This window comes from Manacus vitellinus, unplaced genomic scaffold (assembly GCF_001715985.3).
Source record: "Manacus vitellinus isolate BGI_N305 unplaced genomic scaffold, ASM171598v3 scaffold_26_pilon, whole genome shotgun sequence".
Lineage (NCBI taxonomy): Eukaryota > Metazoa > Chordata > Aves > Passeriformes > Pipridae > Manacus > Manacus vitellinus.
Genome location: NW_021939960.1, coordinates 254,881 through 273,016, shown reverse-complemented (window position 1 = coordinate 273,016; position 18,136 = coordinate 254,881). Strand labels below are relative to the sequence as shown.

Genomic DNA, 18,136 nt, shown 5'->3' with positions numbered 1-18,136 from the left:
GACTCCCCCTTACCTTTTGGACCGTGAATGTCCGTATGACATACTCTGCCAAGGGTTCTGTCTCAATTAATGTGACTTTAATATCTCCATAGACCTCTGTGTCATCTGGCCAGTATCGAACACACTTCACCTGGGGGGAAAAAAAGACAATATTGAGAGGAAGGAGCTCAGCTTGAGTCACAGCTGACCTACATTTTCTTCCACTTTCAAGCTGAAGCCAACGCAAATCGAGCTCTCTTCTGATGCACAGACCTTGTCAAAATTAACTGTATAAATCAGATCAAAATTCCTTTACCAGATATAGAAGCCACAGGGAGGATTTTTTTTTTTAAATTTTCTCTGTTGTCAATAAAAATGCAAAGGATGCATTTAGCTCCTTTTTTAGATAGTCTTCCTTGAATTTCCATACATATCCTGCTCATAGATCAGATGTACCTGGCAGTCACTGCCACTGCCCCCTCTGAGAAAAGTCTGTGCTCCTGCTCTGTAATTCTGAACTCTCTGTTTAGCCAAAGAATTTCAGTTCATGGGGATTGTGGGATACTTGTAGATACACTAAATTTGTTTGGTTCTGAGCTTTTTCTATAAGATGTGGACACAAACTTGGCATTTTACCAGCTGTGACAGGCCTCAGCTAAGGCTCAAGAAGGAAATCTCCTGAGCAGGTAAACATATCCCAGCTTAGCCAGTTCTGAAAGCCATGTGCAAAACTAACACACTAGAAATAAAAGCCAAGGCTGGGAAGCTCCAGAAGGGATATTTAGGCTAACAAAGACTATCAGGTTATTAAATGCTCTAGCATTAAAGAGTGGAACAGCACCTAAAAGCTGAAGCAATTAGCTGTTGCAAAGCAGGTTTCATGTTCCAGTTCCAGTCATAATTGAAAGGGGTTTATAAATATTAAATATGATTAATGTAGGCTTGTTGTGGGGTTTTGTTTTGGTTTTGTTTTTTTTACACAGAGGCATTTATTTCGAACTGAACTGTCAGTAAAAGGTAAAATATAATAAATAACAATAAATGAACAGAAGCAGCTGGCATTCAACCATGAGATCTAAGGGAAAGCATATTTGAATTACTAATGGCTGTGAGTAAACTATAATTTAATTTTTTTTTCTTAGCACGAAAGCAATGGAAAGGGTCAAACATCAGGACAAAAATTTTAAGAACTCCAGTTTCTGGCTGAGAAAGTCTCTAAACCAAAGAGGCAAGAATATTTTGGGGAAAGCCACCCCAGACATACTGCCTTCTTATCTCCTAAAGTCAAGCCTCCACCTTTTGAGTTATCCATGTTTGCTCCCTTTGTGGGCTTTGGAAGTTGCCTTGTGCTGACACAAGGACTTCTGGTCCACCTGAGAGAGAACTGGTGGGGGTTTAGGATTTGGACTGTCATTTAAAGAAGTTTGAGCACCAGCCTTACGTCCTCACTCATCCAGATTTTTAGAGAAGTATTGAAATCATTAGAAAAAGAGTAATTATTACAGAAGTACATTTTTCCTCCTGTACTGAAAAAGGAGAGAGCTTCTGAGCCTGCATAAATTTGTGTAACTCTGCCAAGCCCAGACTCACAGCAGGAACATGATCCTTACTAGTCTAGAAGGGAAGCAGTTAAGTATTAGAAACTCCAGAGTTTCAGGGAAAACTCAGAGTGCCTGAATTAATTTCCTTATTACAGGAAGCAAAAGGCATAGAGTTGCTGAGCTTGACTGAGCAGCAGCATCATGTTAAAGCCAGTGCAGGTCTGGCTTTACACACTGGGAAAGTGGCACCTTACCCTGCCCACTTCCACCAGGTTGGTGACCATGACAACACTTGCAGAGTTTTCTTGCCAAATCATCCTCCAGAAATCCTTCACTGTCTCTTGCATTGGCCCTGGGGCAGGAGAGAAGACAAAAGGACATCTCAAGGCAGTGCAGTGAATGCCAACAGTTCTTTCCAGATGTTCTCTGGCCATTGTCCTGTTCCCACAGGATCCTGCTCTGCCTTTCAGAGCATCCCTCTGTGATTCAGGGTTACAGACAGGAATAGCCTGGAGCTCTCTAAGAGCTCAGACCCTTCCTCACAGTGGTATTTAAGGGTATTTAAGTGGGTATTTCAGGTTCCAGAATTGTGGCAACAGAGGTGATGATGGGATTGTAGAGAGTGGAGATGGCTCCAGTAATTGTGTGTAAGTGATGGGACAGGGATGCACCCTATAGTGAACCTGTAAGTGAGGTTGGATAGAAATTTGCACCTGATGCACCTCTAAAATTCTTCCATTTCACACTTTATACTGGTTAATTATGAAGGAGGAAGGAAACATGCAGAAATTAGCCCTTTTCTGAAGTTTCCCCAGAAAAATTTCAGGTTCCAACAGCCAAATAGCCAGTGCTGACAAGAGGTTTATCAGACTAGAGCCTCTCTCTGACCTTCTTTCCTTCCTCTTTTCTACACTGGAGGTGAAATCCTTCTACTGAGTCAATTCATACACTCAGCTCATACTCCATCCTCCACATTCTCTGCCTTCCTGCATTCCCTATCCTCATACATCCTCAAACACCAGGTTTATTCTAATATCTTTCTTTACTCTTTCGATAGGGACAAGCCAGCAATGAACCCATAAAGCAGAAATTAGGAATAACAGGATTTCTGTGGACATCACCTCTGGGTTAAGAATGCACAAAAATGAGGACAAATAATGGTAGAGGAAGTGGTCATGGCATAAGAGTTGGGCCAGTGATGCAGGAAAACAGCCCCCTGCTGTAAAGATCAGGAGTAGGGAGGTTTGTAATCCAACATGGATAGTCCTAAGTTCCCCAAAACAGGTGATGTCACCCTATAAATAGCTCCTCAAACAATTTAAAACAGCAGTGGCTTTGCAATTATTTAGACATACAAGAGTGAACTTGCCTTGAGTTGCAATGTAATGGCGAGGCCGGTGGTACCCCTGGAAAAAAAGAAAACACATAAATTCCTGTTAGATCACAGCTCAGGGAAAGCACTGCATGGATCTGATACTCTCCAGGTACCAACTGCTGCACTCTGACAGTGTATAACTGGTTACTGAATGAATAAAAGGGGGCAACCAGGTTTCCCTGTGAGCTTTTAAGTGAGGGTATCTTGCTCAGGCTGAATAATAAGATTTCATTATGCCAAAGAGAAAATTGGAATGGGCATTTTTTAAGCACTTCCTCAAAGAAATGCAAGTCCTGTGATTAACCTGTGGGTAACTCTGAAAGCTGACAGGCAAAACACTGCATCTTCTCATTTGAAAAAGAATAAAGGTACGAATTTGCCTCTGTGTGAAAGTGCTGCCTAAGTGTGTTTTTTATCCCTTAAAGAAACTATTCGAAACATTTCACGTTCCTGTGATTTAGGAGCTGCATACAAGAAGTGCATGTTCATTTGATCACTGGGTGTGAGAGGGAGGTTGTTTTTCAAATGCTATTTTATAACACTAAAAAAAAGCCAGTCTATTTACGTGCCTTCTGCACTACAACTTTGTAAGTAGTTGGCAAATCTCAGATACCCACTAATGCTACTGTGAGGGGCTGACACTGATTCCTGCATCCGTCATTTAGCCCACATTCCACTTATGTTGGTGGATCTGTCAAACACAGGAAATCTCCATCTGCCCAGATTGGTCAGACAAAATAAACTGGAGACTGAGAACCTTCTCCCTGTCACAACATGATGTCTGTGTAACGTTCAGTTGTCACTCAGAGCAGATCAACAGTCTGTCCCTGTGTCAGAGGCACCAAACTCCTGAGCAGAGTTGTCACAGGAATGTTTGTCACACTGGGGATGTCCAGGAGCCTTACATCGATGTAATTGGCATTGATGTAGTCAGAGTGAGGGTCCCCATCCAGCAGCTGCAATCTCACTCTTGAGTGATCATCTGAAAGAAGGAAAAGGAAAAAAAAGTGACAGTAACGATAAACGGGAGTTTCTGAGCGGTTCGTGTGCTGGTTCCTGCAAATGGGTGTCACAGAAACACACCATGTCCTAAGCTGGAAGGATCATCAAAGTCCAGCTCCTGGCCCTGCACAGGACAACCCCAAGAATCCCACCACGTGCCTGACAATTGGGTAATTCAATATTTACAATAATAAAAAACATCACATGTATCCCTGTTCCTAAAAGCCCTTTATTTTGTGTTTAAGACGCAGTGTTTGGATCCTTAAGTCAGTCATGCTCTGTGTTCATTAAATTTGCTGCTGTCACCATAATCCTCACAGAGGTTTGAGACAGGTCCCAAATGCTGCCTGGTTTGGAAGTCTTGGGACACATCTTTGCAGGGTGTAGCTCCATTACAAAAGCCATTTTCCCACTAGGAAGTTACAACCTCCCTGGTTTCACCCGATCTATGGAAACTGAGGCAAGAGCTAAAACTGACAGGACCAGGATAAAAGTAAACAGGTCACAACAGAGGTATAGAAGATTAAGGAGGGTAAAATGGCAAACGAAAGCCTGCAAACAAGAAATGGGGCAACCCAGAAACCTGAAGGGAAATATGAAAGGAAATCAGAGCAATATTCCTTTATGCAACCCCCAGAACTCACAGTGGCAAAATGGCATCAAGGCAGTGCTGAAAAAAACAACAAAATTAGAAATGTTCATCTCTTCGAGGAGGTTCAAAGTTACTTTGGATAAGGCAATAAAACAGCAGAGATCAATCTTTTCATCTCCCAGCACGCTCCACAGTTCAGACGCAGGAAGGAACTACCCCAGCGGGCAGATTATGTCATGATTTTCCACCAAGGGAATAGTTTGATCTTTCTCTGGAACAGCTGGTGCTGGGCTCTGTCACAGGAGATACTCCTGAGCCAGGCTGCTGATGTGATTTGCTCTGGCAATCCCAGCACTGGCATGGAATTAATTGCAGAACTGCTATCTAAGGGCCAGTTGCTTGGCAAAGGCTCCTGGGTTACAGGGGTCACTGCTGGCCATGCTGTGCTCATTTCTAAATGATTTTTTAAAAGAAGTATAATATCGAGTCCATTAAGTTTATTTCCTCCCTACCAGCTATACAGACCGTAGCTCTGACAGCAAAGCTTTAATGTTCACCAGCACTTTGCAAAATACAGGCCCAGGCATGATTTACATTCAATTAAAAGGAACCATAGCAATGAAACATAAAAATACGAGGCGTAATTCTGCAGCAACTCAGTCAAAAAGGGTTTTTGTCATGACTTAATTAAATGTAGAATCAGATAATAATTGTGAAGACAGATGTTTGGGCAGCTCTGAAACCCAAGGCTTGGATATATATTAAATATTCATTTGGTTGTGTGAAGGAACGGTCCTACTCTGTTCATTCTTTGGGTGAGATTTACACACCTCGTTGCTGTGTTTATGAAATCCCACATTTGCATTCGGAGAAGGTTATGCAGGTGAATCCATCAGAAGCTCTGTTATATTTGTATTAATAAATACCACCTTTGTAGACACAGGGAAGTGGGCACATTTCTCAGAGCGCTGATGTCCCCAATTACCTGCGCTCAAGGCAACTGCACGAGGAGCTGCAGTAAATCATGTGCTCAGACAGACAACAAAAGAATTTATACTTAGAGCAATTCACAAAGACAGACAAAGAGCTGATTAAACCGGACATCTGGATGAAATACAGAAAAAACTCCCGCAGCCAATTTCCCACTTGCAATTCAGGGCAGCAAACGGAGCTTGTGGAGAGTCCCAGGGAACAACAGCAAAGGAAAACAAACCCTGGAGGTGATGGTGGGGAGGGGAAACATTTACTGACTCCATGCCACAAGAGAACAACGTTATGGAAGTGTCAGCTCACTGCAACTAAAAATGAGCCCAAAAATGCCCCTCGTGACAAGTGAAAAGAATCCCAGGTTGATTTTTTTAAAGTGGGACCAAGACAATGTCTCTGCACAGGGTGCAGCTCAAGTGCTCCAGACAACCCTCAAGGAAGGACCTGCCTCTTTTCATTTAACACAGACAAACTCCAAAATTAAGTTTCAGCTCTTTGAGCCACTCTTTAGACAGAAACTCAAACCAGGCAGGATGAATATCTCCGGAGGGAGCTGAGTGGGGAAGACCTGAGAAGCAGAGTGAGAAGCTTTAGGCACTTCAGACAATCACAGATAATTATGGATAAAGGAAAGAAGCTCCACAGGTGCAAAAAAAGTGTTGTTGGTTTGGGGGTTTTTTAAGCCAAATAATGGAAAACCCACAAAGAGTGAAGAAATGATCACTGAAAATTAATGCTATTTATAAAAAAAAAAAAAAAGGAGACATCCAGGTCGAATCACATTTTGGGACCAAATGAGAAATACTTTGCTTTGGGAGGACAGAATTCAAAATATTTCATTGCATATTTTACAAAAATGAGATTAGTTCCTGAGGGAGATTTATTGCTCTTACAAGTGAGAACAGTGCAGCAGAAAAAAAAAAAAAACTGTGTATATGCTAAGCACACAAAATATTAATGATATCTTAATGGTGTCTTTAACCTTGTTCAGAAGTTTAGGAGCAGAGTTTGGATAAAACTTCATAAAATAACTTACCTTGTAAATCTCTTCTTTCCACAAAAAACTTTGGAACTTGGCTTCTTTTTTTAAGGCAAATTATCATGCTCTTAGCAGTAAAAATCTTAGGGGTTTTTGCCTACAGACTTTAAAGGCCTTTTTAAAGAATAACAAATGTCTTCATTATATCTTCTCCCAATGGTTAAAACTTATTTCTGATTCTGCACTTTATTCACTGGACTACCCTAGACAAGGTGACCATGTGTTTGTCACACTGAAATGAAAGGTTCACTCAACTCTTCATTAAATTTATCAGACATCATATCCCCAAGTGCTACAAATGGACTCTAAGAAACTTTAAAAATGGAGGGAGAAACAGGAAAAAAAAACCCGCCTTCAGGAACCACAAAAAATGGAAATAGGCTTTAACAAACATATAAATAATTTTATTTCTCCCTGTTTACTATCGTCTGTATGCAAGTTAGCAGAACTCTAAATTTATATGAAGAGTACTTTGACTGAAAATTGGTCTTAAAACAGATTTCAAAAATGACAAGAATTTCAGTGAAAGGCACTGTGATCCCATTTTAGCACAAAATTGTCACCATTTTAAACTTCTGTCAAAATTCCCATTAGTGATCGTTTGAAATATCATGGCAATTTCTCCCCATCTCATTTTGACACCAGCACTGGATTAATCTCACACAACTTTCGCCATCTAAATATTACTCAGCTCGTCTAAATTGGCTGTCAAGGTTCCCCACAGTCAAGGGAGAAATCCAGACATCTTTTGAAATGACTCAACCCAGTTCTGGTACAAAAGGATGATTTGCCCTCTCAAGGACACTCTGTCCTCCCCTTTTCCCTCCCACTGATCCCGGACTGTGCCTGGAGAGCTGGGTAACAGCCAGGTGGGACAAATCCCATCCTCTCAGGGTCATAAACCATGCACACTGCACAGACACACAAGAGTTTAGGCACTACAGGAGAAACCATGCAATAAAAATGCTTGGAAGATGAAGGATTTCTGTTCTAAATCCAATGCTGACATGGGAGGCCCTGGCACAGGTTGCCCAGAGAAGCTGTGGCTGGCCCCGTCCCTGGAAGTGTCCAAGGCCAGGTTGGAAGGGCTTGGAGCAACCTGGGCCAGTGGAAGGTGTCCCTGCCCATGGCAGGGGGTGGAATGAGATGAACTTTTAAGTTCCCTCCCAACCCAAATCATGTTGTGATTCTATGTAGGGTTTTAGGGGCACTGCACCTGCATGCCTGCTGAAAGCTCCTTTAATCTCTCTCTTGTTCATCTCTTCCACCACAAAATACTCTGATTCATTCACAGTCTTCCAGCCCAAAGAATATGGCAGTCAGAGCATGAAGGAAATACAGCAAATTTCTCTACTGTCTTTTGTCATCAACAATAGTCTTAGTGGAACATCATAAGATTTTAAATCCAGGGTGGTTCAGTGGGGAAAAGAAAGGGACAGGAAGTGCTCTCCTATGAGCTGAAGCAAAACACAATCCTATGTCTTTGCATCCTCAGCTCTCATCTCAGAGTTTTTTACTCCCCTATAATGTAATGGCTCTAAACTTGAACAAGATGGGGAGAAATAAAATAGAACCAAAGGTCCCATTTAGCTTCTGAGTATTTTCTCTTCTATGGAATAGATTCAGCTCAACCCACAAAAGCTCAACATCCCTCCACTAACAACCACTTTCTGATGCTCTTTGAAGGCCTCAATATCTAGGCCTTAGAGCCCAGAGATTAAAATCATTTTGCTTCAGCACATAGATGGATCCACAGCCTACCCTTGCCCCCTAAAGACAAACTTTGCATCTCCACAGTTGTCTTTGTGTTTACAGCCTTTTTACTCCCAGTGCAGGAGCAAAGCTCGTGGACTCAGTTGATATAATAAAAGGTTTGAGCAGGGCAGCTTCCTCCAGCATGGTAAGTCTGGGCCATTGCAGTGCATCTTCCCACCATCCACAGTGGATTTCTGTGGTCATACAGACCCCAGATCCACTGCTCAGCTTTTCTACTTTTCCAAAAACATACCGCTGCTGTGGAAGGGAACCCTGAAAATGTGGGATTTAAAGCATGGTGGAGTTCAGAGTTCTCTTGCCTCTCCTCTCCACGAGCATATTAGCTCTGAGATTGGTTTGCAAATGAAGAGGAGCAGGTGTTGGGGCTGACAGCACGATGTGGGTTTTCAGAGAGAGGCAGGATGTTAATCCAGCCCTGGGAGAGCAGTGAGCCGAGTAAAACAGTCCTGTAACTGTGCTATTACCCAGAAGGCCAGAAAGACAAGATCTAATCTGCTGTGATTCACTGAGCAGTGCTACTTATTGCAAGGGCTTACAAACCCCCATTTTAACACAAGTCTCTGAAGCAGTTACAGAAGTTAGATCAAAACCTGGCTTTTCAGCTCACGCCCCACAAGGCGGGGGATATCCTGTTCCAGGAGTGATAAAACAGCACTGGTGATTAAATAAATAATGTTAATTGCTATCTGCAGCCTTTTACCAAATAAACTGGCAGGAGCAACCAGTGCCTGCTCTGAGTTTCCCCAGCCATTACAATTCTAGCACAACTAAGCAGCTCAGGGTGTCACCACGTTCCCCCTCCTCTGCTCAGGCTTTGGCACAGCTTGTACCCACCAGAGCACAATTCATTTGCAGGACATGCCTAGAGGGAACCCCTTTCCTGCTAGCCTGAGCTCTGCTTTTGCTCCTTTGCTCTGGATCCTGTCAGTGCCTTTACTCAGGGAAATTGCCCCGTGTTGCCCATCAGCAGGGTCTGGCTCATGGTTTTACAAAATGATGGATGTTATGCTCCTTCCTTAGGCATCCTCCCTTCATTCTCCCAGGCATCCTCAATAGGACTTCACTCCATTTTATCACTGTTGCACATTACTAAATTCTCCTTGCTGTCTTTTAGAAGAGCTGTTGTCTCCTCCTCAAACTCTTTGTTCAGATATTTGAAGTGAAGAAAACCCACTCAGCTTTGTTATTCACCTTCAGCTTGTCTGCATCCTTCCTCTTTCACTTTGCTTTCCTTATCTGTGCCTTTCCACCCTCTAAACCCCATTCTGAAATCTTTCCCAACAGCCCTTCCCACTCGAGCTTCTTTTCTGACATTTTATCCTGTGCAGACACTTCCTCCTTAGCTCTGATTACATTTTGCATTCCCTTATTCAGGTTCATCACCTCCTATCTGCTCTGCTCCTGTATTTATATTTATAGCTAAAAGGCTCACATCACTCTTCGTTAGACAACAATTTGTCTCTGTGAGCACCTTCCCTTTAGACAACAGCCCGTTTATCTTCCTGGATTTTGCTTCCTAACTTCTCACTTTTCACTTGGAGTTCAACATTTTCTCTGTGATCACCTTCAGCCTAAGTGGGATGGTGGCTGTTGCACGGGGTCTGGCCTCTTTTCACCTCCACTTTTAAACTATGCCAAGTGCTTCCTCAGAATCACACAGAGAATCAAAGTTTTTCACATTTCCTTCCTCATATCACACGATGGTACTTCCACCTTCAATCCAGTGTTTGCAGCTGGATGATTCATCTGTCTTAGACTCATTTAATCTCAGTTAATTGTACAGACAGGTAAATTGAGCCTCTGACTGGAGGTGTCTCTCTTTGCCACAGGAAGCTCCCAGCGAGGTGGAGCTTTCAGGCAGCTGAAGTTTAGGGAGACAATTTTCATGCTAATTGTAATGCTCCAGTGCTGTCACTTCCATTTTCCACAGGCAGACAAAGGACTGATGGCCTGGGTGACCTGCTCACCACCAGTGCAAAGCCAACAGCAGAAGTGGGATCAGATCAGGGCTCATAAACTTCTGATCTTCGTTTCCAGATTTCTTCATCTTTGCCACAGGGGCTCTGAACTGAGCTGTTCTATGCCAGTCCCCCCCAAAGTGCCACATGAATAATTTCTTCCAAGTCTTAAAAGAGAGGAGATGATGTTTCTCTGCAATCTAGGTTTAGCTTGGTTTTTTGTTTAGTTGGGTTTTTTTTAAATTCTTTGGTAAAGTCTATTTGTTCTACAGGAAATATATATTTAACCCAAGAAAAAAATTGCAGTGCAAAATATATCCCTCAGCATGACTTAATTTTGCTTTTATAGTATTCAATAGATTTATCCAGTCATGAAAATCTATAGCACATTCATTTATATTCTTATTTCTTGTTCTGATGGTCTCAAGCTTGGCTTCTCCAACTTGATGCTGCTCAGCAGCCCCTGAAAAGAATTACTTTTCACACCTCCTCCCTGCAGTCATAAGGAATAATGAAACACTGGGATGAGCTGCCTGGGGAGCCTGTGGAAAGCTCAGCCTTGGAGATCAACTTTGGAAGAGATTTCAGAAATATCTGATAAAAATAAGAGAGATGAATCTAATCCTGCCTTGGAGAATAAAGCTGACTTGAGTGGCTTTATGGAGTTTCTGCCTGTGTTTCTGCAATGTATCAATATTCCAATAACATCAACGATAACTGATCACTGAAAGAAGTAAACTAAGAGGTTTCAGTGCATTTTCAGCTGCCTTATTGTGATTCTGAGGCAGAAGCTGAGCTTGTCCCACCCATCAAATTGGCTCTCTGGGGACAAGCAGCGACTGCTCCACTGATTCCTGACCACAAGGAAGGAGAAAATCTGATCTCTGAGACACATTTAAAAACCTTATCTACCTGCAGCTCCTTCTGTGCTCCCTTGTGAAAGCTCTGGGATATGAAGTAAAAATGGACAGAAAATGGGCATCATCACATACTGTGAAAATCTCACAAAAGCATTCAGCCCTTAAATTACAAACATGAAGCACAAAGCAAGGTTGATATAAGATGGGTAAAACCCCCACAAATCCACGCAGTGATGTTATGTAAAATAATTATAAACCCCCCCATAAAACAAACCCGAACATGTTAGCCTGCAACAAATGGACTGAGCTCCTGAACGCTCAGCACTGTAAACCAGATTGCAGTGAGCTCCTCAAACACACTCCTTCCCACAGCATGCACATAAAATCTCCCAGGAAGCTCAGTTTAATGTGAATTTACACCTACAGGAGATTATATTCCCGTATCTGTTCTTATTGCGGTTTTCATCCTCCTTGGCCGTGTCCCAGGACGCCGTTTGGCCCTCGGGGAGTGCCTGCAAAACAAACAACAGTGGGCTGTTTATAAAGAGCTGCCCAGTGCCTTCAGGTGGGTGAAGAGGCCTGAGCAGGACAAAAATAAAGGCGCTGAATAATTCAGCAGCTGACCAAGCAAAAGGCTCTTTGAGGAAAGGGCGTCTCCACTAATGCGAACTGTGCAGACCGTTTGCATCTCTTGGCTTCTGCCAGCCAAGAACAGTTTTCCTCCTGCTACTTCTCATCTAAAAGGATCAGGGGAATTTGTTTCTGGCTGCACAGCCACAGGGTAACCTCATTTTCCCCTGCAGAACAAGACTGGTGGAGATCTCAGGTAAGTACACCTCTGAGAGAACCCAGAGGGCTGAAACGCAGCGCTTGGCCCTTTGTACTGGAGTTGAAAATACATACAGTGGTTTCACCAATTTCTGTGTTAATAATGGGTGATGCAATACAATCCACTGGCTGGTTTTCTGTGAGGAAAAATAAAGCAGCTCGGGGTTTTAGGTCAGTGTAAGGAAGAGGGGCAAAAGGAGGTAAAACACGCCCGTGAAGTATGAAAATAAACAGCCATTTCCCTAAAATCTGCTCTTTCAGTTGAAGAAGGATGGGTAGGGGAGACTGGCAGCACTCAGTGCTACCCTACCTACAGCTTGGCCCTACAACTGCTCTGAACACACTGGAATGAGCCATTTCCCCCTTGAGACATGCCCAGGGAGGAATTTAAGGCAGAGCCTGGAAAGCAGCAGTTGGCAGGGGATGGTGGCTGGAAGGTGGTCCTGGGTGAGAAGAACAGCTCCCCCTGAACTGCCTCAATAGTTCTGCCTCCTCCAAGATGTACTCCCTAACATGATTCTACATCACCAAAACCAACATTATGAATTGTATTATTTCTGCTCCCCAGGGAATTACGGGGGTTTTATACCCCAATCATCGTAAAATCCTATCTGCCTCAGCTAGCAGCTGTGCTAGGAAATGAATTTATATTCATCTTCACAAGCCATCCAGGTCTATTATGTGCCTGAATGCAATAGCAGAGAGACACAATTAGGATCTACAACACTGACATTACAATTAAACTTAATATGAGCAAACCCCTGGCAGAGCAGATCGCTGTGAATGTCCCCCAAAGGGATCCAGGACAGCAAATGTCAGGCACTGCAGCACTGCCAGGAGCACTGCTGACAAAACCAGGGACAGCCAGTTCCCATTCAAACACCCAGGAGAAAGAGTAATAACTCTGTAATTGGGCAGGCCTTTGATCACACATAGATTTCCTTTGCAGACAGTTGTTTCCAAATAGCAGCTCATCTCCTGAGGAAAAACACCCACCAACAAACCCACACACAACAAAAAAATCCCCCAGTAAAAGAAAAGAGGTGAGAAAGGCTCATTTTCGTCTTTGAAGACTGAGGAAAAAGGTGCCTTATTTTTCCACTAATATCAAATTACAGCAGGTTGACCAGAGAATGGCAACAGGCATGAGGCACCTAATTAGAGCCTGATCTGAAAAGGAAAACAAATAAAAGAAATAAAAGCAAACCCTTTTTCATGACTTCCATGTGGACTGAGCTGTCTTGTCCAGAGAAAACACATTCAGGCCCAATAAATCTCTTTTAAGTGAACCATATCCTTTCATGAGATTTGAACATGAAATTCTCCGCTGAAATTGGTGTTTTTATATTTGCTGATAGAGCCTCCAAAGATTTAAGAGTCCAGGAATTTTCAGCTCGTTCAATCCCACAGAAATCTCTGCTTCCCACAGAACTGTCCAGCCCCAAAGGGAGGGAGCTGTGTGAGCAACACAAACTACCTTTGCAGGGGGGCACCTTATAAACCTTTTATAAACATCAGATGAACAAACTGGGGTAACTCCATATGCACTGGTTGTACAGCCCAAAGAATTTTCCTGTGTGATCACTAAAAATGCAGCACCAAGAATTGAAACTGCATTAGAAATAAAGACAAAAATATCAATTATAATGAGGTTGCATCCACAAAAAGAGGAGCACACCTAATGTTCTGCTCGTTCAGGTTTTGTTGGTACAATAACTACCTCCATAACTGCAAAAAAGTTACTAATTCTGTTTCTATCTGCATTATCAGCAATGTTAAATCAGGACAGATCACTCAGGCACTGGTAGTTAATTCATATTTCACAGGAAACGCTCCCCCTTCTTCCTTTGACTTGGTAACAGCAGAATTTCAGTGTTCAAAAAACTATACTTGATTTTTAGGCTTTTTCTACTTCTAAAACTTTCTAAACTCCTTTTAGAGAAGTTTTGGGAAATTTATACTGAAATATCTTCCCACCAGTGGAATTTAGGTTACAGTGAAGCTTTTTAAACTATAAATTGATCTAAATTTTAGCTGAAATTACAAGGATAGATCTCTCAAAGTCAGATTCATCTCAATCAAGCTTCCTAAGCACCACGGCCCAAACATGACTGAAGTGTTCCCATTAAATTGAGGCTTACTGCAAGCCAATTTAAATTTCCAATGGATGCATTTAGTTAGTCTGCTGTTTGTTTTTAATTTAAATATGAAAATTTGAATCCTTCATCTGCACTGATCTACCTCAATGCTGCAGTATTGCTGCCAAAGGCAACAGCATCAGTTAAAAGCCTCCCTGTTCATCCCAAATTGTGCCATGGAGCCCTGGCCCTCTCCCTGCAGTCACTCTCTCCTCAACAGTGGTAGAAAAACTGTTCCCACAACTCTGCTGAGAGCCAGAATTAAAAACTGTTTTGGCTAAAAAAAAAAATAACCTGAAAAGAAGTATTTCAGCCATTCATTTTGCAGTGCTATGTCATAACCTGGACCACTGGATCTGTTCTTTAGACCACAGGAAGATGTGCAGGCAGAAATTAAAGGGTCAAAACCCAGAGGTGACTTCCATAAGCTGAAGAATTTCAATACTATGATGCTTGAGGAAGGAGCCACAAAATCCAAAATAGCTAAACCATCTCAGTAATGCAGCAGGAGAATGTGCTTTAGTGACATCCTAAATCATAATGGAAAATGAGTTTGGGTAATTAAGCTTATTATCTCCTCAGCCAGTAATTGGTGCTTGCAGTAAGTCTACGGGACTAGTCCCACAGCTCACAACAAATCAGGGCTGATATGTTCTGGAAAAGGAACTGGAGACATTTAAATGAGTCCTGTTTAAATGTTTATGGCTATTCCTAATCCCAAACAGTGCCATCTACACCCAGAGCCACAGATAAGACTTTTTTCCCTTCTGTTCTGCTTGTTTCCTCCTGAACAGAAGCAGCAGCCAAAAAAGGTCCAAGTCACACCTTGCCCTCAGGTGCACAGGAAGGCCCAAAATAACCCCCCCACGGGGAGTGCTGACAGATTCCCACGTTCACACTCAGTTATCATCCACTTCACACCAGCACTGACACCTCTTACACAATCACATCCTGCTCCTCAGCTCAGCGTGGAGCCACCAGAAATGGTTTTTTTCTGGATGCCCTCAGTAAAACCCGCTGCCTGTGCCCCAACACGGAGGTGGCAGGCAGCCTTTAAACAAACATGGAATGCAATTTCCAGGTTACCGAGCAGAGATGAGAATATACAGAGATGAGAGATTGTCATGTGTGACTGATATGCTCCCTTCAAAGCGATTTTTCATGAGAGTAAAATTATTTGGTAACATGTCACTAAACAGGCTGCAATTTGTGCTATCAATTTGCAAAGTAAGTAGAAAATCAGCTCCTTGGAAGAAAAAAAAAAGAACATATTTGGAGGAGACACTGATATTAGTGTCTGAAAACACGTTTTAAAAAGAGACATCAAATTCTTTTTTAAGACTTTATCGACTGTTCTGCAAAGCGTTTTGCAGAGCAGGTTTTGCAGCTTTGTGCTCCTGCAGATCCCCACTCTCAGCCAGGTTCAAACCTCCCACCCTCCAGGAGATTCCTGACATCCTCCCTGCTATTTGGAGCCGAAGTGCTGCCTGCATCCCGTGCTCCAAAGCCCGAATTCCAGCCTGGAAAAACGCCTGTACGCGGGCAATTAGCGCCGATTGAAGGGTGGAACAGCCCAGGGGATCTGTGAGCTCGTGGCAGCCTCCAGGCTACTCCTCCTAAAGAAAGGAATTATGCAAATCCATGGAATGTCACCGTCATTACACACGTCTCTAGATGGCACTTTCTGGGAAAGGCACCACTTGTGGAGCTGAAAGTTGCATTGACATTTTTCATGCTAATGTGCTATTTTGATAATTACCCGTGCCAGTGCCAGAAAATTACATATATGCCAGCACCTGTTTTCTTCTTGAGCATCAAGAACTAGATCTCAGGGCATCTGTAATTGGGCTGAATGCAGGTTTGGGTACTGCTCATGGAAATGGAGGCCGAGGGGGGGCTCAGCAAATCTCCTAAGGGAATTATTACCCTTTCTCAATATTAAACACAGCTCTTTATATTGATAGCTTAATTAGCACGCTTGATTATGGGGCAAGAGTGAGTAGACCTGGTTAACATACAGTTTCCAGAAACATTTGCTATGAAACAGTCTTTGATTCCATCTGATTAAAAAAAAATGCTCCTGGTGACAACCAGGAAAAGACTCCCTTCTCAATCAGAGCAAAGCCCAGCATTGAGGGGGGACAAACCCCATGGACTCTCACTTGCAGGGTGCAAAAGTGAGCTGTTTTCATTAAGTAACTTATTTTTCACAGCTGTTACGTTATTTTTAAGTAGTTTTAATGCCACTGTGCATATTAATTGCTTATTGCCTTCCCACAAGCATACTACATTCATTATAATTATCCCTTGCTAGAGCTGAGCCTCACATATGTTTGATGCTATTTCCCTCCTCTGTTTGCTCTGCTTGAAATGTATATTCCTTTTCCAGCTCCTCCCCAGTGTTGTGTTTTTCTGGTCATTTGGATTATATTCCTGGTCATTCCAGCTTTGGGGTGAAGATGTGGAGCGGAAGAGGGCTGTTTTCATTTTTCCAGCTTACCTTTTACTCCTCTCCTCACACAAATTTGGAAGTGCCAGAGGTTTGAGCGTGCTGGAAAATTCCACCTTCATTTAAGCCTCACAAATTCCTGCCTTTGACTTGACAACTCTGCATTCAGGTCATGGCACTGTGATTAAATTTGATCAATGGCGAGGGAGTATTTGGAGCTCCCCCAAAAGCTCAAGCAAAACCCCTTCCTTTTCTTACAGCTTGGTTTACACTATCCAAGGAAAGCAGATCAGTAAGGAAGGGACTGTGGGACTCCACGTCCTGCATTGAGTTCAGCACCTGTTAAATATTTACTGTCTGCTCTTTATGGGAGAGAGGGCACATGCTATGGGATGAGCAAAATGTCACTGACTTATTGCTATAATAAACACCTTCTCTTGGTACCTGAGGGCCACCAAAGGCTGACAGTGCTGTAAAATCCTGCCCTCATAAACCAAAATAAGAAAGGAAAGGATTAAGAGGGTGAATTAAGGAAAAGAAGCTCTTAAAACACAGTTATCCTCCCTTCCAAGGTTCTATCCCTCATGAGTGCAACTTCTTGTGAGGAAAGACAATGCACAGGTATCCCCAAAATGCCAGGCAGTGGAAGGACTGTAGGAAAATTTATTTCCAAGGTCAAGAACACTGGACTTAAAAAACATTCACCTTCATGGCTTGTCAAACACGGGGCCTGGGGAAAGACACACCCCCTGTTCTTCTCAGGGCTTTTATCATCCCTGGCCCCCTTCTGTGGGGACCTGCAAACATCTCTGCAAGGACTTACCTTTTTCTCATACCAGGGAAAGTTTCTCTGGAATGCAGGAGGAGAAAACACCCAAAACTGTCTCTAGGACAGATGCCTCTTCCAGGTAGGAAAGTCTCTCTAAGTGAAATAAGCCCTGATCTCACGATAAATCTTTCGGAAGGGTCTTCTGCCCTTACACTCCTCTACTACAGGTGAGTGAAGGTTCCTCTTACCTCATACTCCTCTTTGAAGCCATAGCCCTGTCCCCTCTTCATCTGGGTGATGTGCTGCAGCAGGTCTGCCACTCGGATGGCAGGCTGGAACTGCCCCCGGGGGTAGGACATCTCCACGGGCTCGCAGCTGCGGTACGGGTGGGTCTGGATGGTCAGCGTGGGCTGGGGCATCTCTCCATGGCTGCTGTCTGTTGGAAAGACAGGGAGGCAAAGCAAGCTTTCACCACTCTGCTATTTCCAGGCTCATTCTCTCTTTTACCTGTTTCTCCACCACCCCGTAGGTTGGGGCCGGTGAAAGGAAGCAAAGAAGTAAGTAAGAAACACGCACTACATAAGTATATAAATAAGTAAGAAACAAACAGCCTTCAGCTGCCTGGAAACTAAATCACACTGGAGTAATTCCTTGTGTCAAGGACACAAACACAAAGAGATGGGAACAGAGTGAACAGCCAGCCAGGCTGCTGAGGACACAGCATAAGGGTGAGCTCCCCAGAACTCCAACAAAATTACATACCTGTCTTCACAAACCTGCAAAGAACACAGCTGAGAGATACACACAGATGAGCAAGAGATTCAAGCAGTATTTGGGGTGTAC

General features: G+C 43.1%; 1 protein-coding gene across 6 annotated transcripts in view; it reads right to left on the bottom strand.

Annotated features, from left to right (window-relative positions):
* The window catches only part of PTPRT (protein tyrosine phosphatase receptor type T), a 272,419-nt gene that overhangs the window by 20,702 nt on the left and 233,581 nt on the right, over positions 1–18,136 (bottom strand). For all 6 annotated transcript variants that reach the window (XM_018073978.3, XM_018073971.2, XM_018073972.2 and 3 more), the window contains 6 exons: positions 17,542–17,729; positions 11,534–11,621; positions 3,801–3,877; positions 2,890–2,926; positions 1,775–1,872; positions 14–130 (listed from right to left, as the gene is read on the bottom strand). In XM_018073978.3, the coding sequence (XP_017929467.1) occupies positions 14–130; positions 1,775–1,872; positions 2,890–2,926; positions 3,801–3,877; positions 11,534–11,621; positions 17,542–17,729 (605 nt within the window). The remainder of the gene's footprint in view (positions 1–13; positions 131–1,774; positions 1,873–2,889; positions 2,927–3,800; positions 3,878–11,533; positions 11,622–17,541; positions 17,730–18,136) is intronic.